We start from the raw sequence: 19022 nt of genomic DNA on the forward strand, positions 1-19022 counted from the left end.
ATTCCCCTGTGTTACATGATACACTATTCCTCTGTGTTACATTATAAACTATTCCCCTGTGTTACATTATGCACTATTCCCCTGTGTTACATTATACACTATTCCCCTGTGTTACATTATGCACTATTCCCCTGTGTTACATTATGCACTATTCCCCTGTTTTACATTATGCACTATTCCCCTGTGTTACATTATGCACTATTCCCCTGTGTTACATTATGCACTATTCCCCTGTGTTACATTATGCACTATTCCCCTGTGTTACATTATGCACTATTCCCCTGTGTTACAATATACACTATTCCCCTGCGTTACATTCCCCTGTGTTACATTATACACTATTACCCTGCGTTACATTATGCACTATTCCCCTGCGTTACATTATGCACTATTCCCCTGTGCCTGATTAAGTAATATCACGCTCCGATGGGAAACAGTGATTCAGTGAAGGTGTTGATGGCTGCAGATAATGAGTGATGTGACACTGCCACTGGGCTCAGGAGGGACTGAGGTGTGTTTGTCTTTTGAGCCTCAGGGACTGTTGCCGTGTGCAGTTTGGGATATATTGAATGTCTGGGTGGCCTGGCACACGTTACCCAAACAACTGCTAATGTGCTATCACCATTGCCATTTCTATCTGTCCTAGAAGTCATGGGAAGTTACTTATTTCAAAGCTACGAGGCATTGGGCTGTGGTCTGACGTTGTCCTGACATTGCCATCATGTTGTTCTAATGTTATTCCAATGTTGTTCTAAACTATTTCTTTCTCTGTGTTCTTCTCCAGTCGGACAGCAACACCAGCTTCCTGCGAGCGGCGAGGGCGGGGAACATCGACAAGGTTCTGGAGTACCTGAAGGGTGGAGTGAACATCGGCACCTGCAATCAGGCAAGAGACTAGTGGACAAACACACACACACACACACACACACACACACACACACACACACACACACACACACACACACACACACACACACACACACACACACACACACACACACACACACACACACACACACACACACACACACACACACACACACACACACACACACACACACACACACACACACACACACACAAGGAAACACAGGTGAGGCCTGCCTGTTCACATGTCCCCATTCATCAATACCTGAGTGGTTACAGGACAAGTCATTTGTTTGTTTTGATAGTGCTCCTCTTTGGTCTCTGCGGCTGTGGGTCTCTGTGGAGCCACAATGTCTGCCAGTCCTCTTCTCAGTCACCCAGGCAATCAGCCTCTCCCATCTCCTACCTTCTCTTCAATAACACACTTAGCTCTTGCAATCGCGTGTTTGATCATAAGTCTTAACGCCAATCCATCTACAGTGACAGGGTGACCTTGGTGTTGCTGTTCTGTCTCTGTCCATAGGGAGGAACTATATTGCAAAAATATTTGGCTCTTTGGGAGCTATGGCAACCACATAATGTGTGTAATAAGCTCAGCGTGGATTGAGCTGTTAGTGATTAATTACAAAACATTTGACTATTTGGCTGTAATACAAATCACCACACTCTAGCACTCTACAATTAACATTGTTCTCAGATTAAGAGAGGGATTGGCCCAGTCTCCCTGAGCGCTGAGGTTTTGTGGTTCACTCTAAAATGTAATCATTGTCATCTTCGAGGGGACTGTCTGCGTGATTACATTAGGAGTCAAGAGCCTCTGTCATTCAGGGTTCATTATTAAACAAGGTTCTACTTTAAGGTAACACTGCTATGTCTGACAATAGCTTTGACCAAGCGAATTTAGCACGGGAAATGCAATGTGCTTTTGTAAAAAATAATAATAATAATAATAATTTGTATTCCAGGCAGGTTTCTTGTATGATGATTCTGTCATTAAGATTTTGCTACCGCTAATATTGACTTTGACAAGTCAATGAATCAATAACGTCGAAATCCATTACTCTGAGTCCATCACTCTGGCCTCTCATGAATTCACCATGCATCTCCCTCAGGTAAAATAAACAGAACGGTACATGTATAGATGGAGGGAGGGTTAAAAGAAGACACGAGGTTAGGGGGAGGAGTGAGTCTCTCTCTCTGTATCTCTCTGTACCCCTTCTCTCTCTCTCTCTCTCTCTGTACCCCTCTCTCTCTCTCTGGCACATGCACTCTCTCTCTCTCTCTCTCTCTCTCTCTCTCTCTCTCTCTCTCTCTCTCTCTCTCTCTCTCTCTCTCTCTCTCTCTCTCTCTCTCTCTCTCTCTCTCTCTCTCTCTCTCTCTCTCTCTCTCTCTCTCTCTCTCTCTCTCTCTCCCCTCTCTTTCTTTCAATTTCAATTTAAGGGGCTTTATTGGCATGGGAAACATATGTTTACATTGCCAAAGCAAGTGAAATAGATAATAAACAAAAGTGAATTAAACCATTAAAAAATTTAACAATAAACATTACACTCTCTCTATTAGTTCATTTCTCTACTGATATATTATATTACCTATATATTTATCTATTATCTTACCTCTATACTGATCAATTATCTTAACTCTATACTGATCTATTATATTACCTCTATATTGATCTATTATATTACCTCTATATTGATCTATTATCTTAACTCTATACTGATCTATTGTCTTAACCTCTATATTGATCTATTATCTTACCTCTATACTGATCTATTATCTTACCTCTATATTGATCTATTATCTTAACCTCTATATTGATCTATTATCTTACCTCTATACTGATCTATTATCTTAACTCTATATTGATCTATTATCTTACCTCTATACTGATCTATTATCTTAACTCTATATTGATCTATTATCTTAACTCTATACTGATCTATTATCTTAACTCTATATTGATCTATTATCTTACCTCTATATTGATCTATTATCTTACCTCTATACTGATCTATTATCTTAACTCTATACTGATCTATTATCTTAACTCTATATTGATCTATTATCTTACCTCTATATTGATATATTATCTTAACTCTATACTGATCTATTATCTTAACTCTATATTGATCTATTATCTTACCTCTATACTGATCTATTATCTTAACTCTATATTGATCTATTATCTTACCTCTATACTGATCTATTATCTTAACTCTATATTGATCTATTATCTTACCTCTATATTGATCTATTATCTTAACTCTATACTGATCTATTATCTTAACTCTATATTGATCTATTATCTTACCTCTATATTGATCTATTATCTTACCTCTATATTGATCTATTATCTTAACTCTATACTGATCTATTATCTTACCCTAGCTCTCCTCTACCTGTATCCTCTCTGGTCTCTCCCCTCCCTCCCCTCATCCAATGCCCGGACACCCCCACCCCCTCCCTCTCTATCCATAGTCCGGTTGCCCCTCCCTGGAATCTGTTACCGTAGAACAGTGACCTTCACACAGTGGCAAGGACCTCAGTGAATGGGAGAGATAGGAACTGCGTGAGTGTAAGGCAGAGACAGAGATGGAGAAGAGACAGGACCCGATTCACTAACATCCCCTGTGGGTTCATATATCATTTGACAGGTAGAATCAATGGATTGACAGCTGTGAATGTGGAATCTGATGGTCTAGTGGGTATCAGTTAGCAAGCTGGAACAATCTCAAGGTGTTCTGTATTGTTAAACCCTCATCTACATGTATCGGCAATGCAATTTTGCAAAGTGGATCACAGTGAAAAACAATCTGTGTCAGTCATCCTAGCAACCTGCAAGCACAAGTATCTACAGTATGTCAGTCATCGCTAGCAACCAACGAGCATTCCACCACCTGCATACAAATGGCATTGCTATACGGTAATGATAACAGCCATGTACTGTATGTCAGGGAGTGTATTTGACAGCTGACAGATAGATAGTGGTTGTTACTGTTTGCATGTGGGGCTGAAGCCATCTGATCATCCATCCCCTTGACCTTCATCAGTGTCCAAGGCCTCCTCATGCAACCAGACTACTACTACTACAGTACACTACCCTACACACCTGTTCCCCCTGTTCCCCTTGTTAACCCTCTAACCCATGTTACCCCATTACCCCTGTTACCCCTCTTACCCTTGTTACCCCCGTTAGCCATGCTCTTAAATGCAAGTAAAACTAAATGCATGCTCTTCAACCGATCGCTGCCCGCACCTGCCCACCCGTCCAGCATCACTGGATGGTTCTGACTTATGTGGACAATTACAAATACCTAGGTGTCTGGTTAGACTGTAAACTCTCCTCCCAGACTCACATTACGCATCTCCAATCCAAAAATAAATCTGGAATCAGCTTCCTATTTTGCAACAAAGCATCCTTTACTCATGCTGCCAAACATACCCTCGTAAAACTGACTATACTAACTACCTATCCTGGACTTCGGCGATGTCATTTATAAAATATCCTCCAAAACTCTACTCAGCAAATTGAATGGCACTGTCTATTACGTTTTGTCTCCAAAGCCCCATATACTACCCACTACTGCGACCTGTATGCTCTCGTTGGCTGGCCCTCGCTTCATATTCGTCGCCAAACCCACTGGCTCCAGGTCATCTATACGTTTTTTTCTAGGTAAAAAACCCCCCCTAATCTCAGCTCACTTGTCAACATAGTAGCACCCACCCATAGCATGTGCTCCAGCAGGTATATCTCACTGGTCAGCCCAAAACCAATTCCTCCTTTGGCCGCCTTTCCTTCCAGTTCTCTGCTGCCAATGACTGGAATGAATTGCAAAAATCACTGAAGCTGGAGACTAATATCTCCCTTACTAACTTTAAACATCAGCTGTCAGAGCAGCTTACAGATAATTGCACCTGTACATAGCCCATCTGTAAACAGCCCATCCAACTACCTCATCCTCATATTGTTATTTTTTTTTTGCTCCTTTGCACCCCAGTATCTCTACTTGCACATTCATCTTCTGCACATCTATCACTCCAGTGTTTAATTGCTAAATTGTAATTACTTCGCCACTAAAGCCTATTTATTGCCTTACCTCCATAATCTTACCTCAAATGCATACACTGTATCTAGATGTTTTTCTATAGTGTTATTGACTGGATGTTTGTTTATTCCATGGGTAACTCTGTGTTGTAGTTTGTGTCGCACTGCTTTGCTGTATCTTGGCCAGGTCACAGTTGTAAATGAGAACCTGTTATCAACTGTCCTACCTGGTTAAATAAATGTGAAAAAAAACTGTTACTCATGTTACCCTTGTAACCCCATTACCCCTGTAACCCTGGTCCTCCTGTTACCCTGGTCCTACTGTTACCCAGTCACCCCTGTTACCCTGGTCCTACTGTTACCCAGTCACCCCTGTTACCCTGGTCCTACTGTTACCCAGTCACCCCTGTTACCCTGATCCTACTGTTACCCAGTTACCCCTGTAACCCTGGTCCTACTGTTACCCAGTTACCCCTGTTACCCTGGTCCTCCTGTTACCCAGTTACCCCTGTAACCCTGGTCCTCCTGTTACCCAGTTACCCCTGTTAACCTGGTCCTCCTGTTACCCCTGTTACCCTGGTCCTCCTGTTACCCAGTTACCCCTGTTACCCTGGTCCTACTGTTACCCAGTTACCCCTGTTACCCTGGTCCTACTGTTACACAGTTACCCCTGTTACCCTGGTCCTCCTGTTACCCAGTTACCCCTGTTACCCTGGTCCTCCTGTTACCCAGTTACCCCTGTTACCCTGGTCCTCCTGTTACCCAGTCACCCCTTACCCTGGTCCTCCTGTTACCCAGTTACTCCTGTTACCCTGGTCCTACTGTTACCCAGTTACCCCTGTTACCCTGGTCCTACTGTTACACAGTCACCCCTTACCCTGGTCCTCCTGTTACCCAGTCACCCCTGTTACCCTGGTCCTACTGTTACCCAGTTACCCCTGTTACCCTGGTCCTACTGTTACCCAGTCACCCCTGTTACCCTGGTCCTACTGTTACCCAGTTACCCCTGTTACCCTGGTCCTCCTGTTACCCAGTTACCCCTGTTACCCTGGTCCTCCTGTTACCCAGTTACCTCTGTTACCCTGGTCCTACTGTTACCCAGTTACCCCTGCCTACTGTAAACTTTTAACTGCCTTGCGATGACTAAGTCATCCATTTATTATGAAACTATAGTCCATAATGATAACTCTTTATATCCTAACTCTATCTGCATGTTGATTAGTTGGTATTTATGCTAGTTGTGAGTACTCCTGGGAGTACTCTTTTCTAGGCTTGTTTTGGTGACCTCAGTAAAATTCTATGTGGCCGTTGAGTCATGGTAATCTCCTCTTATGCACTCTGGACATGCGTTAGTAGTACTCAACTCACTAACAACCATCAGGACCTAATGGTCTGGTGCTCAGGGCTCTATTGTCCCTCTAACCACTCTTACATCAATGCAAATGCTATCAAAAATCACATCAAACACTTATCATCAAAACAGTATCATGCTTTAAAAACTCACCTCACTGTGATTAATCAATTTGAAGAAAGAAGTTCAACAACAGGTTGAAACTGAGTGGAAAACATGGTTGTTGTGGATGTTGTTTCAAAGCATAACACAACGAAATGGACAGCGCTTTCTAAAGTGATGATTCATTCAAAACACTCTGATGCATATTGGAGCTTCTACATATGTATAGGCCTATAGTGCCCAAGCCTGAAAAAAAACTATTAAAATAAGGATTGTGCCATTATACAATATATATATAGCCTACCGCATATTAGACATGGCAGAAAAACCTAAAATAATGACTGATTGGGTACATATTTGGTCTAGCCTATAATTACAATGAATTTGTATTTGGTTTTGAATATCCTAGTAATAGGGATTTAAAAAATATATATTTTCATAATTAATAGGCTGAAACATTACCTTTAGCTACAGAATATCTTACCACCATGCATTTCCATCTCACCTCTCCCTGTTCCAATCTCCAATGAGCAGAGAGAGGGGCTGTCAACAGTTTATGTTTTGAAAACATGTTACTATCAAATGTTCCCGAACAGATTTCCCTTGGTTTCCCAAATTGGAGAATATCACCTGTCTCACAGCGAAATAACCGGAGCAGCCTATCCACATGAGTGAAGAACGTACAGGCAGGAAAGTGGCCTCCATTCGCTAAACGTACAGACAGGGAAGTGGCCTCCATTCACTAAATGTACAGACAGGAAAGTGGTCTCCATTCGCTAAACGTACAGGCAGGAAAGTGGCCTCCATTCACTAAACATACAGGCAGGAAAGTGGCCTCCATTCACTAAACATACAGGCAGGAAAGTGCCTCCATTTGCTAAACGTACAGGCAGGAAAGTGGCCTCCATTCACTAAACGTGCAGGCAGGAAAGTTGCCTCCATTCGCCATTCCAGTGCATATGGATGACATGTATTTTTGTCTTGCCCCTGTTCCTGTTCCTGTCCATTTGATAATGGGTCATTCTAAATCAAAACTAATGTTATATATTAGTAAAGACAAGATTCAATTGAGGATAGTCTAATGGGTGAAAATATGATCACTTGATGAGAGAAGAGCGTGTGCAGCCTGACATGCTAACCACACTGCGCACGTATGTTGATTTTGTCCACCCCCATCAGACTCAATCAGAACAAGCAGGTTGAATATCAAAATTAACTCTGAACCAACTATATTAATTTGGGGACAGGTCAAAAAGCATTAAACATTTATGGCAATTTAGCTAGCTAGCTTGCTGTTGCTAGCTAATTTGTCCTGGAATTTAAACATTTGGTTGTTATTTTACCTGAAATGCACAAGGTCCTCTACTCCAACAATTAATCCACAGATTAAAGGGTAAAAGTTTGTTTCTGGTCATCTCTCCTCCTTCCGGCTTCTTCTTCTTCTTTGGACTTTATATGGCGGTGGGCAACCAACTTTAAGGTGCATTACCACCATCAACTAGACTGGAGTGTGGACCTCAGTTATCCCCAATTACATCTCTGAGGAGATTTTTTTTAACCTTTATTTAACCAGGTAGGCTATTTGAGAACAAGTTCTCATTTGCAACTGTGACCTCTACGGGGAGTTTGTAAGGTGTTTGTCTACCCTCTACATTTTGCCGTCAGTACAGTGTTGGGGCAAGGCCCTACAATTATACAATACTGTAATAGAGCTGGAAATAGAGCTGGTTTTCACTGCTAAGTGACAGGCTAAGTGAGCAGGTGGTGCATCCTTCTACGTCAAATGCAGCGTGTCTTTCCGCCTCCCTCTATGTTATACAACAGGCTCCTTCAGGGCAGTGCACAAAACATCCCACACTTTTCTTGTAGAATATATGACACACTTCTTTTGTAGACAAGTGTAGAGTATACCCATTTATTCACACTACCAGTCCTAAACATAGTTTCCCCCGTCGATGGGGGGGCCTTGCTTTAAGTACAGGGACCCTCAGGAGCGGTTCAGTTCATTATAAGCAGGGTCCGCGTGACATAGTCTCTTTGGGCTGACCAGGCTACAGAGGAGATTACATATTGACTGAGCGGCCCTTTTGAAACACTAGACATATTCTCCCTGGTGAATGAGTAGTTGAATCAGTGCTGGGCCACTGGTACTCGCCCCCCGGCCCACAAGACAGAGTACTATAACCCTATAACTCTTCTCCTTCTGCTATTAGGCTATTAGATGGATATTTACACTCCGGACTCCGACATTGCTCTTCCTAATATTTCTATATTTCGTAATTCAATTATTTTTCTTTTAAATGTGTGTGTATTGTTAGATGTTGCTGCACTGTTGGAGCTAGGAACTCAAGCATTTCGCTACATCCGCAAAAAAATTTCATTAGACTGAAAGAGGGCCATTCATGAGGGAAACAATAGTAGTCATGTTTTCCTTTCATCATCTCAATCCTCCCTCCTTCTCATTGGCCAAACTCTCTTTACCTCCCACCCCTTAATTTCTCTCCTCTCTCATTGGCCCCGACCATCTTGCCTATTCTGTCAATCATCCCCTCATGTTGTGGTGTTTTGGGAATTAACGCTTGGGTTCCTTAATCCGCAGGGTAATCTGCCTAGAGTGATATTGACATTTAATCTTCATTTCTTTCCTTCCCAGGCATTTAGGATCTATTTATAGCCTCAACAACAATATTTTATTAGGTTCAGGACTGCAATTATACAGAGGGAAATCACCTAGTCTTTAGCCAATTGAACTGGGACCAGTTGGTATATCTGAGTCTTGATATATCTGAGTTTGTCTTGGACGGATGTTCTGATCTAGGGTCAGGTCTTATGGGTGTCTGGAAAGGAAATGCTTGGGTGGTATCCAGATTGTCATACCTTCAAATCGACCTTGTGCCATACTGGGATATTCTGTCATTCCGGCACTGAACACAATGGGTGCTATTTTCAAACACCACTGAGCCTTAGCAATGCTAACATGTATATGTAAAATCTCATAGAGAATGCTAACTAAACGCGCATTGCAAACATTTTATACATTCACTGACCTAAAGTATTTGCAGGACAGATATCGCAGCTCATAGAGTTATTATACAAGAAACAAAAAAATGATACTCCCAGTTTGCTGCACAAAACAAATATTAGACATTATATTAGAATATCTTGATCCAGGAAGGAATTCTCTGCTGCTACCAAGCGACGCTTGATTTTGGAAGAAGCTAATCACTTAGCTAGATAGCTAACCAGCTACTAAATTAGCAAATGAAGTGCTTAACTGCAGAGCATTTAGCATATTTTAGACAGTTAACTTAATAGTTAGAAGATATTTAGCTGGCAAACATTTGGTTGTGAATTCTATACTGTAAGTACATCACCCATGCTGCACAACAGCATCTCTCGTCATTGTGTGCTCGTAAACAAACAGCATGTGACTGGGGACTATTGGCAAGCTTCATTGTGAAAAATGATGTGACAGTTGAAATGAAGAAAGCAATCTTTTTATCTCCTAACATATTACACAAGTTGACTACAGTTATTTACTTAAGTAGCTACAAATATTCAAATGTATAAAAAAAAAAACATAAAATAAATAGTTTCAACGGTATTGACAGATTTACAAATATCCTGGTATACAGTATATACAGCTACCGTCCATGCTTAATAGGTAGACTATCCATGCATAAGTCTCAGCAATGCCTGACGCTGCTGTTCTGGGGACTTTTGCATTCAATGAACAAAATCACACACCATGCAAACACCAGACTGCCACACACACACACACATGCATTTGCACACACACACACGCGCACGGGCGCACTGATAGGCTTTATTAAAAGCACCAGGCCTACATAGTAAATCCTGGTCTGGCCCTAGTCCACCACCATTGTGACACGGTGCAAATTCTAACCTCCAGTAGTGGCTTTAATATTTCTATGTCACACCGTCAAGAGAGAAAGTGGACAACACGGTTTCACAGCCAAGAGAAGGAGGGAGAGAGAGAGAGGGAGAGGGAGGGAACGGGAGGGGGAGATGGAGGGAGCGGGGAGAGAGAGAGGGAGCGGGAGGGAGGGAGCAGGAGGGGGAGATGGAGGGAGCGGGGGAGAGAGAGGGAGGGAGAGGGAGGGAGCGGGAGGGTGGGTGGGAGAGGGAGCGGGGGGAGGGAGGGAGGGAGGGAGCGGGAGGGAGGGAGAGGGAGGGAGGGAGGGACGGGAGGGAGCGGGAGGGAGGGAGGGAGGGAGCGGGAGGGAGGGAGGAGGGAGAGGGACGGGCGGGAGGGAGGGAGGGAGAGCGAGAGAGGGAGAGGGAGGGAGGGAGGGAGCGGGAGGGAGGGAGGGAGAGCGAGAGAGGGAGAGGGAGGGAGAGCGAGAGAGGGAGAGGGGGGTAGCGGGAGGGAGGGAGAGCGAGCGAGAGAGGGAGAGGGGCACCTTTAGGTTATGGACATTGAGGTACACCCAGTCACTTCTCTCGTTCCTTTTTTTATTTTTGTGTCAATCGTCCATTTTGTTTTGAAGTTGACCTATCTTCTGTGTTTGTGTCCTTTCTTCTCTTCTTCCTCAGAATGGGCTCAACGCTTTGCACCTGGCAGCTAAGGAGGGCCATGTGGAGCTGGTCCAGGAGCTGCTGGAGAGAGGCTCTGCTGTGGACTCGTCCACCAAGGTGGGTTCCCTTACCGTTCTACCGTACAGTATGTGAGGCTAGCACAGTATGAGCGTAGCACAGGTAGGTAGTCTATTGATTCATCCACAGCTGAGTAGAGGCAGATTTGTGAAAGACTTGTTAGGAGCTTGAATTCTGGCCAGGTTTTAAAATTATCAGCTGCTTTGGACTTAAGATCATAATCAAGTGAAAGCACTCCAAAGATGACATCAGGTTTTGTTTTTCTTCAGCGGTGAAATCGGATAACTGTGCATTGTTTTGTTTTGACTTGATGTTGTACTTTCCAACTGGGATCAAATCTTTCAAACAACCCCTCAAAAATGGGATGCATTTCTCAGAAAAGTCTGCTCTTTCAAGGTATCGGTTCTGCAAATTAGGGACCCGAAGCGTGGATAAAGTGTCACACACGGGGTTAACCAGGTCAAAATCCTGGATCGGCTGTAGTCCTTCATTAACCTGACTCATAACCTTTTCACAGTGTGACTATACTACGATACCCAGGGCAGTCAGCCATATCCCACTGCCCCCAACACTCAATGCACTGTAACCTAATGCTGTCACATGACTGTGCACTCTAGAGAGTACTTCAGAGTACTGGGGTGTAGCAGGCAGGAAAGGGGATAAAGCTAGTTTCAATGTAAATGGAGGTAGTAATGCCAAGCTGTGGAAATGGAGAAGCCATATTCCTTCTAAGCTACATGTGTGACTTGTTAGATGTTGAAATGTAGAATCAACACTTTAATAAATATATATATATTATTATTTCACCCCTTATTTAACCAGGTAGGCAACTGCGACCTGGCCAACATAAAGCAAAGCAGTTAGACACGTACAACAACACAGGGTTACACATGGAATAAACAAACATACAGTCTATAATACAGTAGAAAAAGTCTATATACAGTGTGTGCAAATGAGGTAGGACAAGGGAGGTAAGGCAATAAATAGGCCACGGTGGCGAAGTAATTACAATATAGCAATTAAACACTGGAATGGTAGATGTGCAGAAGATTAAAGTGCAAGTAGAGATACTGGGGTGCAAAGGAGCCAGATAAACACATTAATACAGAATGGGGATGAGGTAGATAGATGGTCTGTTTACAGCTATGTAAACAGGCTATGTACAGGTGCTGTGATCTGTGAGCTGCTCTGACAGCTGGTGTTTAAAGATAGTGAGGGAGATATGAGTCTCCAGCTTCAGTTATTTTTGCAGTTCATTCCAGTCATTGGCAGCAGAGAACTGCAAGGAAAGGCGGCCAAAACAAGAATTGGCTTTGGGGTTGAATATACAGTTGGTGTTTTTGCCCCGCGGTTAATGTTTGAATGGCTGACATGGTGCCATTTGAGGTGCCTCTCCAAATAACTGTTTAATACTACTCAATATCCAGGACTGACTCGTCTTGTGTTGAACATCATTCACTGGGTCGTGTTTAATTGTTTCTACTGTACATGACTAATTTTAAGTGTGTATTTTGACATCCCAATAGACCTACCCCAAACTTGAAACAAGTTTCTTGACGTGACTTGTTAATGTGTCCTAGTTAAAAGCATTTAGGGATTAATCCCAGGCTGTTGCTGGTATGAGTGAAAACTCTCTGTGTCTGTGTCACAGCATCATTAGGAAGGCATTATCGCTAGCTGTCTGTGTCACAGCATCATTAGGAAGGCATTTTCTCTGGCTGTCTGTGTCACAGCATCATTAGGAAGGCATTATCCCTGGCTGTCTGTGTCACAGTATCATTAGGAAGGCATTTTCTCTGGCTGTCTGTGTCACAGCATCATTAGGAAGGCATTATCCCTGGCTGTCTGTGTCACAGCATCATTAGGAAGGCATTATCCCTGGCTGTCTGTGTCACAACATCATTAGGAAGGCATTATCGCTAGCTGTCTGTGTCACAGCATCATTAGGAAGGCATTTTCTCTGGCTGACTGTGTCACAGCATCATTAGGAAGGCATTATCCCTGGCTGTCTGTCACAGCATCATTAGGAAGGCATTATCCCTGGCTGTCTGTATCACAGCATCATTAGGAAGGCATTATCCCTGGCTGGCTATGTCACAGCATCATTAGGGAGGCCCCCTCAACTCCATCACTGAGCCATGGGTGTCTGTGGATATGCCTGGCTGTCTGGGTTGTCAGTGATGGATTGAATGAATGAGGATGGGTGATAAAATTATGAATGGGAGTTGCTGTAGAGTAATGCGATGGCGGTATGAGAGTCATTTGTGTCGTAACGAAAATGTCATAACACTAATGAGGGAGTAGGGTATAGTTAGTTATATGAGGTTTGATCAGAGTGCCAAATATACTGTGATATATGCTGTCTCTATTTTTTTGTGGGACCTCCTTGTGCATGATTATTTTTATGGGACTAATATATAGTAAGCAAAATGTATGAATTTGGTATGAACACAACCAGTCGTGATGTTTTCATCTTATTGTCAACAAATTATAAGTAGGCTACCTGCGAATGTTCGTCCACTCCAAAATATCTGTGTGATGACATCTAGTGATTATCTCTGAGTGTGATGACATCTAGTGATTATCTCTGAGTGTGATGACATCTAGTGATTATCTCTGAGTGTGATGACATCTAGTGATTATCTCTGAGTGTGATGACATCTAGTGATTATCTCTGAGTGTGATGACATCTAGTGATTATCTCTGAGTGTGATGACATCTAGTGATTATCTCTGAGTGTGATGACATCTAGTGATTATCTCTGAGTGTGATGACATCTAGTGATTATCTCTGAGTGTGATGACATCTAGTGATTATCTCTGAGTGTGATGACATCTAGTGATTATCTCTGAGTGTGATGACATCCGGTGATTATCTCCGAATGTGGTTATATACACACAAAAATATACACACAAAAATGTGGTATTATTTGTGGATAGTCACAATAATATAATAGTTTGATATAAGTATTTACATGCTTTGCAAGAAGAAAGATTTCCCTAATAATCCTGTTTCCATGCGGACATCTGAAATCAGGCTACCTGATGGCACTCAGAAAATCACCAATCAAAATAAACATTCTATCACAGCGAACATGTTATTTTTGGGAAGCACATGCGCAGATCTGGGTGGGCACAGGAGACCTGGGAGGCTATGCTACAAGCGACAAGTTCACCAGAGCTGTCATTGCCAACCTAGCCGTCTGAGCTAGCCGCATACTGGCATCTCTCTGCAGCTCGTAAACATACACTTTATTTATTGACCTACTGTCTGCACTAATATCACTCAATATATTCAATTATTAAACATCCTATGTTAAGACCGATTTTCCATACAGCTGAGTTTCAGATATAGTAATGCCGATTAACCATTTACTGCAGTGGGCTAAATCAGGGTCACACAGAGTGATTCTTGTTAGTCTTAAACAAAGTATAAACCTCACACATGGTTATGGGCTCAACAAAAAGAAGACACCTGTACCATGTTAGACATAGAGTTGAAATCTATTACATGTTGAGTTTGCATCCCAATATTACACTTTATAAACACCACAGAAGACTGAAATGTAACACAAACTGTTTGACATAGAAACACCGGATTTTCGTCGTAAAAAAACAACAAACAAAAAAACTTTATTGATGGCGACATTAAGAAACGTTTGAATAACATTCCACCCCATGAGGCCAAAGAGGGCACTTTTGTCTGCGATGTTTGCGTGTTCTAAGATTCTGAAAGATTTGCTCAGAAAACCAGGTGTTTTAATCAGCATATGCTTACTTCTATTTTGACATTACACCGGTTAAGATTAGCAGAGTGAGGTGTTTACATGATTATTGCGTAATATGTCTACTGCCATAATCAGTTTAATATCGAATTACTAGTGTGCATGTCAACATACTTACTGGGTCTACAATCTTGGGGTCGGAATTAATGAATGCATCTTGTTGACAAAAGGACCTTTTTTTGTAGAAAGAAAAGTTGGGACATCTGAAAATGGCTGAGATATGTGACTGTCCCAGGATGTTAGGCCACATGGAACAAAAATATTTTAAACCATGACTTTAATCTGGAATAAGTTTTTATTTGATTTATTTTATTATGTACTACTGTAGCAGTACAAATAGCATTTTAAACAAATAGGAGAATAGCTAAATTAGGATTATTTAGAGACCACACCAAAGTTAGACTTTGTTGCATTTCGAGGGACTCATGTCTCATTCAGGGGTTCTGAGACCCCCCCTGGGCCCCCTGTAATTTGCACTCTGGGTGTGGTATGCTTGAAATTCAAACATGGGCCATGCAAAAGGCACTGCATCTCAGTGCAAGAGGCGTCACTACAGTCCCTGGTTCGAATTCAGGCTGTATCACACCCGGCCGTGATTGGAAGTCCCATAGGGCGTCGCACAATTGGCCCAGCGTAGTCCAGGTTTGGCCGGGGGGGTAGGGCGTCACTGTAAATAAGAATTTGTTCTTAATTAACTGACTTGCCTAGTTAAAGGTTAAATAAGAATTTGTGTTTTTAGGCCTATACAGTGCCAAGCAGTTCCTGTCATATATTCATGATGTGATATTCTCCTTTTGTCTGAGGTGAAATGTGCACCTCTTGTTATGTGTTTTAACTCACTCCTTTAGCAACTCAACCCCCCCAATGCTCCACGTTTTCCTTGTTCTCTGATACTGCTAGAAGTACTGTCTGTGTGTTCTATCCACCAGAAAGGGAACACAGCCCTCCACATTGCCTCTCTGGCCGGACAGGCAGACGTAGTGAAGATGCTGGTGAAGCAGGGAGCAGAAATTAACTCTCAGTCTCAGGTAAGAGATACAGTAGCAAGGCGGCAGCTATCTTGCTTTTGTCTCTAATCCCTACCAACTGATCAGGATTGCGGTGGTCATAAAATGCTGTGGACATACCTGCCTATGGACATACCAGGGGACATATGGGCTAAGCATATACCCTCTTACTGTGCAGTGTACAGCCAGTCAAATTGATGTTTACATTTACATTTACATTACATTTAAGTCATTTAGCAGACGCTCTTATCCAGAGCGACTTACAAATTGGTGCATTCACCTTATGACATCCAGTGGAACAGTCACTTTACAATAGTGCATCTAAATCTTAAAGGGGGGGGTGAGAGGGATGCTACACAATATGGTGTCTTCCCAAAATGATGTTACCTGTACAGTTGTTGTTGTCTTCATTAGGCTCTAAGGTCTAATGTTGCACTGTTGTGTCTCCAGAATGGCTTCACTCCTCTGTACATGGCTTCTCAGGAGAACCATATAGATGTGGTACGTTACCTTCTGGAGAACGGAGGTAACCAGAGCACCGCCACAGAGGTGAGGACAGAGTGTGTCTTTATGGCAGTCATACGGTTTAAGTCACATCTTGACATAAATATGTTACCAACAACTACCATTTTGAACAATTTGTTCTGTTTTGAATAATTACATATCAACTCTATCCATCACCATTGTTTGTCTGTGGCTATGCTAAACTCCTCCCTCCCCATCTCCTCCCTCCTCCAGGATGGATTCACCCCCCTGGCCATCGCCCTCCAGCAGGGCCACAACCAGGTGGTGTCCGTCCTGCTAGAGAACGACACCAAGGGCAAGGTGCGGCTGCCCGCCCTGCACATCGCCGCCCGCAAGGACGACACCAAGTCTGCAGCGCTGCTCCTCCAGAACGACCACAACGCCGACGTCCAGTCCAAGGTGCGGCCGGAGGGAAGGGCTTACTGGTTAAAACGGGCATCTGTGTCATTGGGTTAGCATATGTCTGTGGTGCTAGGACCATGTGTTGTTAATGGTGCAAGCCCGTAAGGAAGTATAATACAGTGTGTTAAAGTTGAGTTTGTCAGCACTTTGTGGTGTATGGTATAAATAACAACACTTTTTAATAGCAAATGGTGTCAGGAGAATGTGTCAGCGTTGACCTTAGATCCTGTCCGACTGTCTGGGTCGGTCGGTCTGTCTGTCTGTCTGTCTGTCTGTCTGTCTGTCTGTCTGTCTGTCTGTCTGTCTGTCTGTCTGTCTGTCTGTCTGTCTGTCTGTCTGTCTGTCTGTCTGTCTGTCTGTCTGTCTGTCTGTCTGTCTGTCTGTCTGTCTGTCTGTCTGTCTGTCTGTGCATCTCTCTCTGTCTCTCTCTCTCTTTCTCCTTCAGTGTCTGTGTGCCTGCCACGTGTTCCTTGGTCCTGCCACTAACCGGGCCTCTTTCTCTTCCTGCCTTATCTGTCTGTCTGACCCACTCACACCCTCCTCCCCCATCACTCGCTACCGCCGTGTTTACATCTAGCACTGTATGGAGTGTGCTGTTGTCCGTATTGTTGAATATCACAATTTAAGGGCCGTATGCATGCACCCTTGGGGGATTCCTGTGGAAACGAGGTGGGGTGTGTAGGGATGGGCTGTGGCTAGAGTTAAGTGCAGTTTCCATTGTTTTGAAAGACAGTAGCCTAAACTGAAGTCCTATCCAAAAGGCCTTCCCTGCAGCACTGCTGATTTCTGTAGCTGGTTGACCAGTTAATGCCATTGATTGGCCAACATCCACCCACCTGCATTACCCAGGTCTGAATCAGTCCTTTTGATTGATTGTATGACTTTTGTGTAAAACAGCTGGCACAGTTTAAAAAACAATTGAAAGTACAAAGAACCCCAGAGGATAAAACATAAAATCGTATGTCTAATGTGGTCCTCAGTATAGGACAACAATAGGAGTGAAAACTAGAGAATAAGTGAAAACTAGCAGTGTTGTGGTTCACCAGGTCGTCAACAGCCCGCGCTGTAAACACATGGCACACCAGTTATAATTGATGTTGTCAATGAACGTAACACTGTCCTTGTGTCAGACCTAATGCTATAATGTTATTAAATCATATTACATAATATATACAGCCATGACATGCTGTTTGCAGCTCAGCTGTCTTCGTGAAATACTCTTCACCATGAGCCACAGGGGAGACCCAGAGGAGGGTGGATGAAGAGTGCAGCACACTCGCATAAACTCACACACTCTCTCACACACGCCCACGATCACACACACCCACTATCACACACGCCCACTATCACACACTATGGCTGCATTTACACAGGTAGCCAAATTCAGATATTTTTTCCACTAATTGGTCTGATCTAGCTGATCTAATTCATCGAAAGACCATTTAGTGAAAAAATTATAAATGCAACCATGAAAGTCGTCTGACTTTACCTGAATTAGTTTGGAAATAACCACCCGTCTTAAAGTGACTTTGAATTGTAAAAACACTATAAATTTGCAACTGTCTAGTGAGTTTGGCCTTGTGGCACAAAATGGCTGCCATGCGTCACTGTGGCCTGTTGCATAGCGACAGTAAGGCCTGCTCATAGATAATAGTATTGTGTACAGTATAGCTCCATGGGCTTGCTTCCATCATTGTAAAACATCTGAATGTTTTTGGATGGAAAGATACTATAAAGCATACACAGTTTAGCTATAAAGCAGTTTTTTTTTTGAGAATCATACCAATCTAGCGTTGCCTAACGTTGCCAGTATTCTTTGTACTGTGTAACTACCCTGAGCTCTGAGCGTCTGTACAACTGTTTGTGAAATGTCTCAAGTCTTTCCCTTCCTCGTCTCTACTGCTTCAGATGATGGTCAATAGGACTACGGAGGTATAACCACTATGTCTACCACTCCAACCTTGACCATGAAACACATCACTGTTCTGTTTTGTCTTTATTTCCCTCACGTCTATAGCATTGCACGGTGGCAAATAGCCGCGGGTCTTTTGATTTTGTTCTGTTATGCTAATTATAAACTGGGTGGTTCAAGCTCTGATTGCTGATTGGCTGACTGCCGTGGTATATCAGACCGTATACCATGGGTATGACAAAACATTTTATTTTTACTGCTAGAATCACATTGGTATCCAGTTTATAATAGCAATAAGCGACCTCAGGTTTGTGGTATTTGGCCAATATACCACAGCTAAGGGCTGTGTCCAGGCACTCCGAGTTGCATCGTGCTTAAGAACAGCCCTTAGCCGTGGTATATTGGCCATA

At 43.0% G+C, this 19022-nt stretch overlaps 1 protein-coding gene across 42 annotated transcripts in view; it reads left to right on the forward strand.

The window, feature by feature from the left end:
* LOC124014455 (ankyrin-2-like) overlaps window positions 1-19022 on the forward strand; it is a 296971-nt gene that overhangs the window by 187505 nt on the left and 90444 nt on the right. For 37 of the 42 annotated variants that reach the window (XR_006835021.1, XR_006835022.1, XR_006835023.1 and 34 more), the window contains exons 2-7: window positions 785-886; window positions 10923-11021; window positions 15696-15794; window positions 16224-16322; window positions 16512-16697; window positions 18609-18632. Coding sequence is in view for 38 of the 42 variants with exons in the window: in XM_046329454.1 (XP_046185410.1) it covers window positions 785-886; window positions 10923-11021; window positions 15696-15794; window positions 16224-16322; window positions 16512-16697; window positions 18609-18632 (609 nt within the window). In the remaining 4 variants the exon portion in view is untranslated. The remainder of the gene's footprint in view (window positions 1-784; window positions 887-10922; window positions 11022-15695; window positions 15795-16223; window positions 16323-16511; window positions 16698-18608; window positions 18633-19022) is intronic. The other 5 variants (XM_046329455.1, XM_046329451.1, XM_046329484.1 and 2 more) reach the window with 1 other exon arrangement.

This window comes from Oncorhynchus gorbuscha, linkage group LG25, assembly GCF_021184085.1.
Source record: "Oncorhynchus gorbuscha isolate QuinsamMale2020 ecotype Even-year linkage group LG25, OgorEven_v1.0, whole genome shotgun sequence".
NCBI lineage: Eukaryota > Metazoa > Chordata > Actinopteri > Salmoniformes > Salmonidae > Oncorhynchus > Oncorhynchus gorbuscha.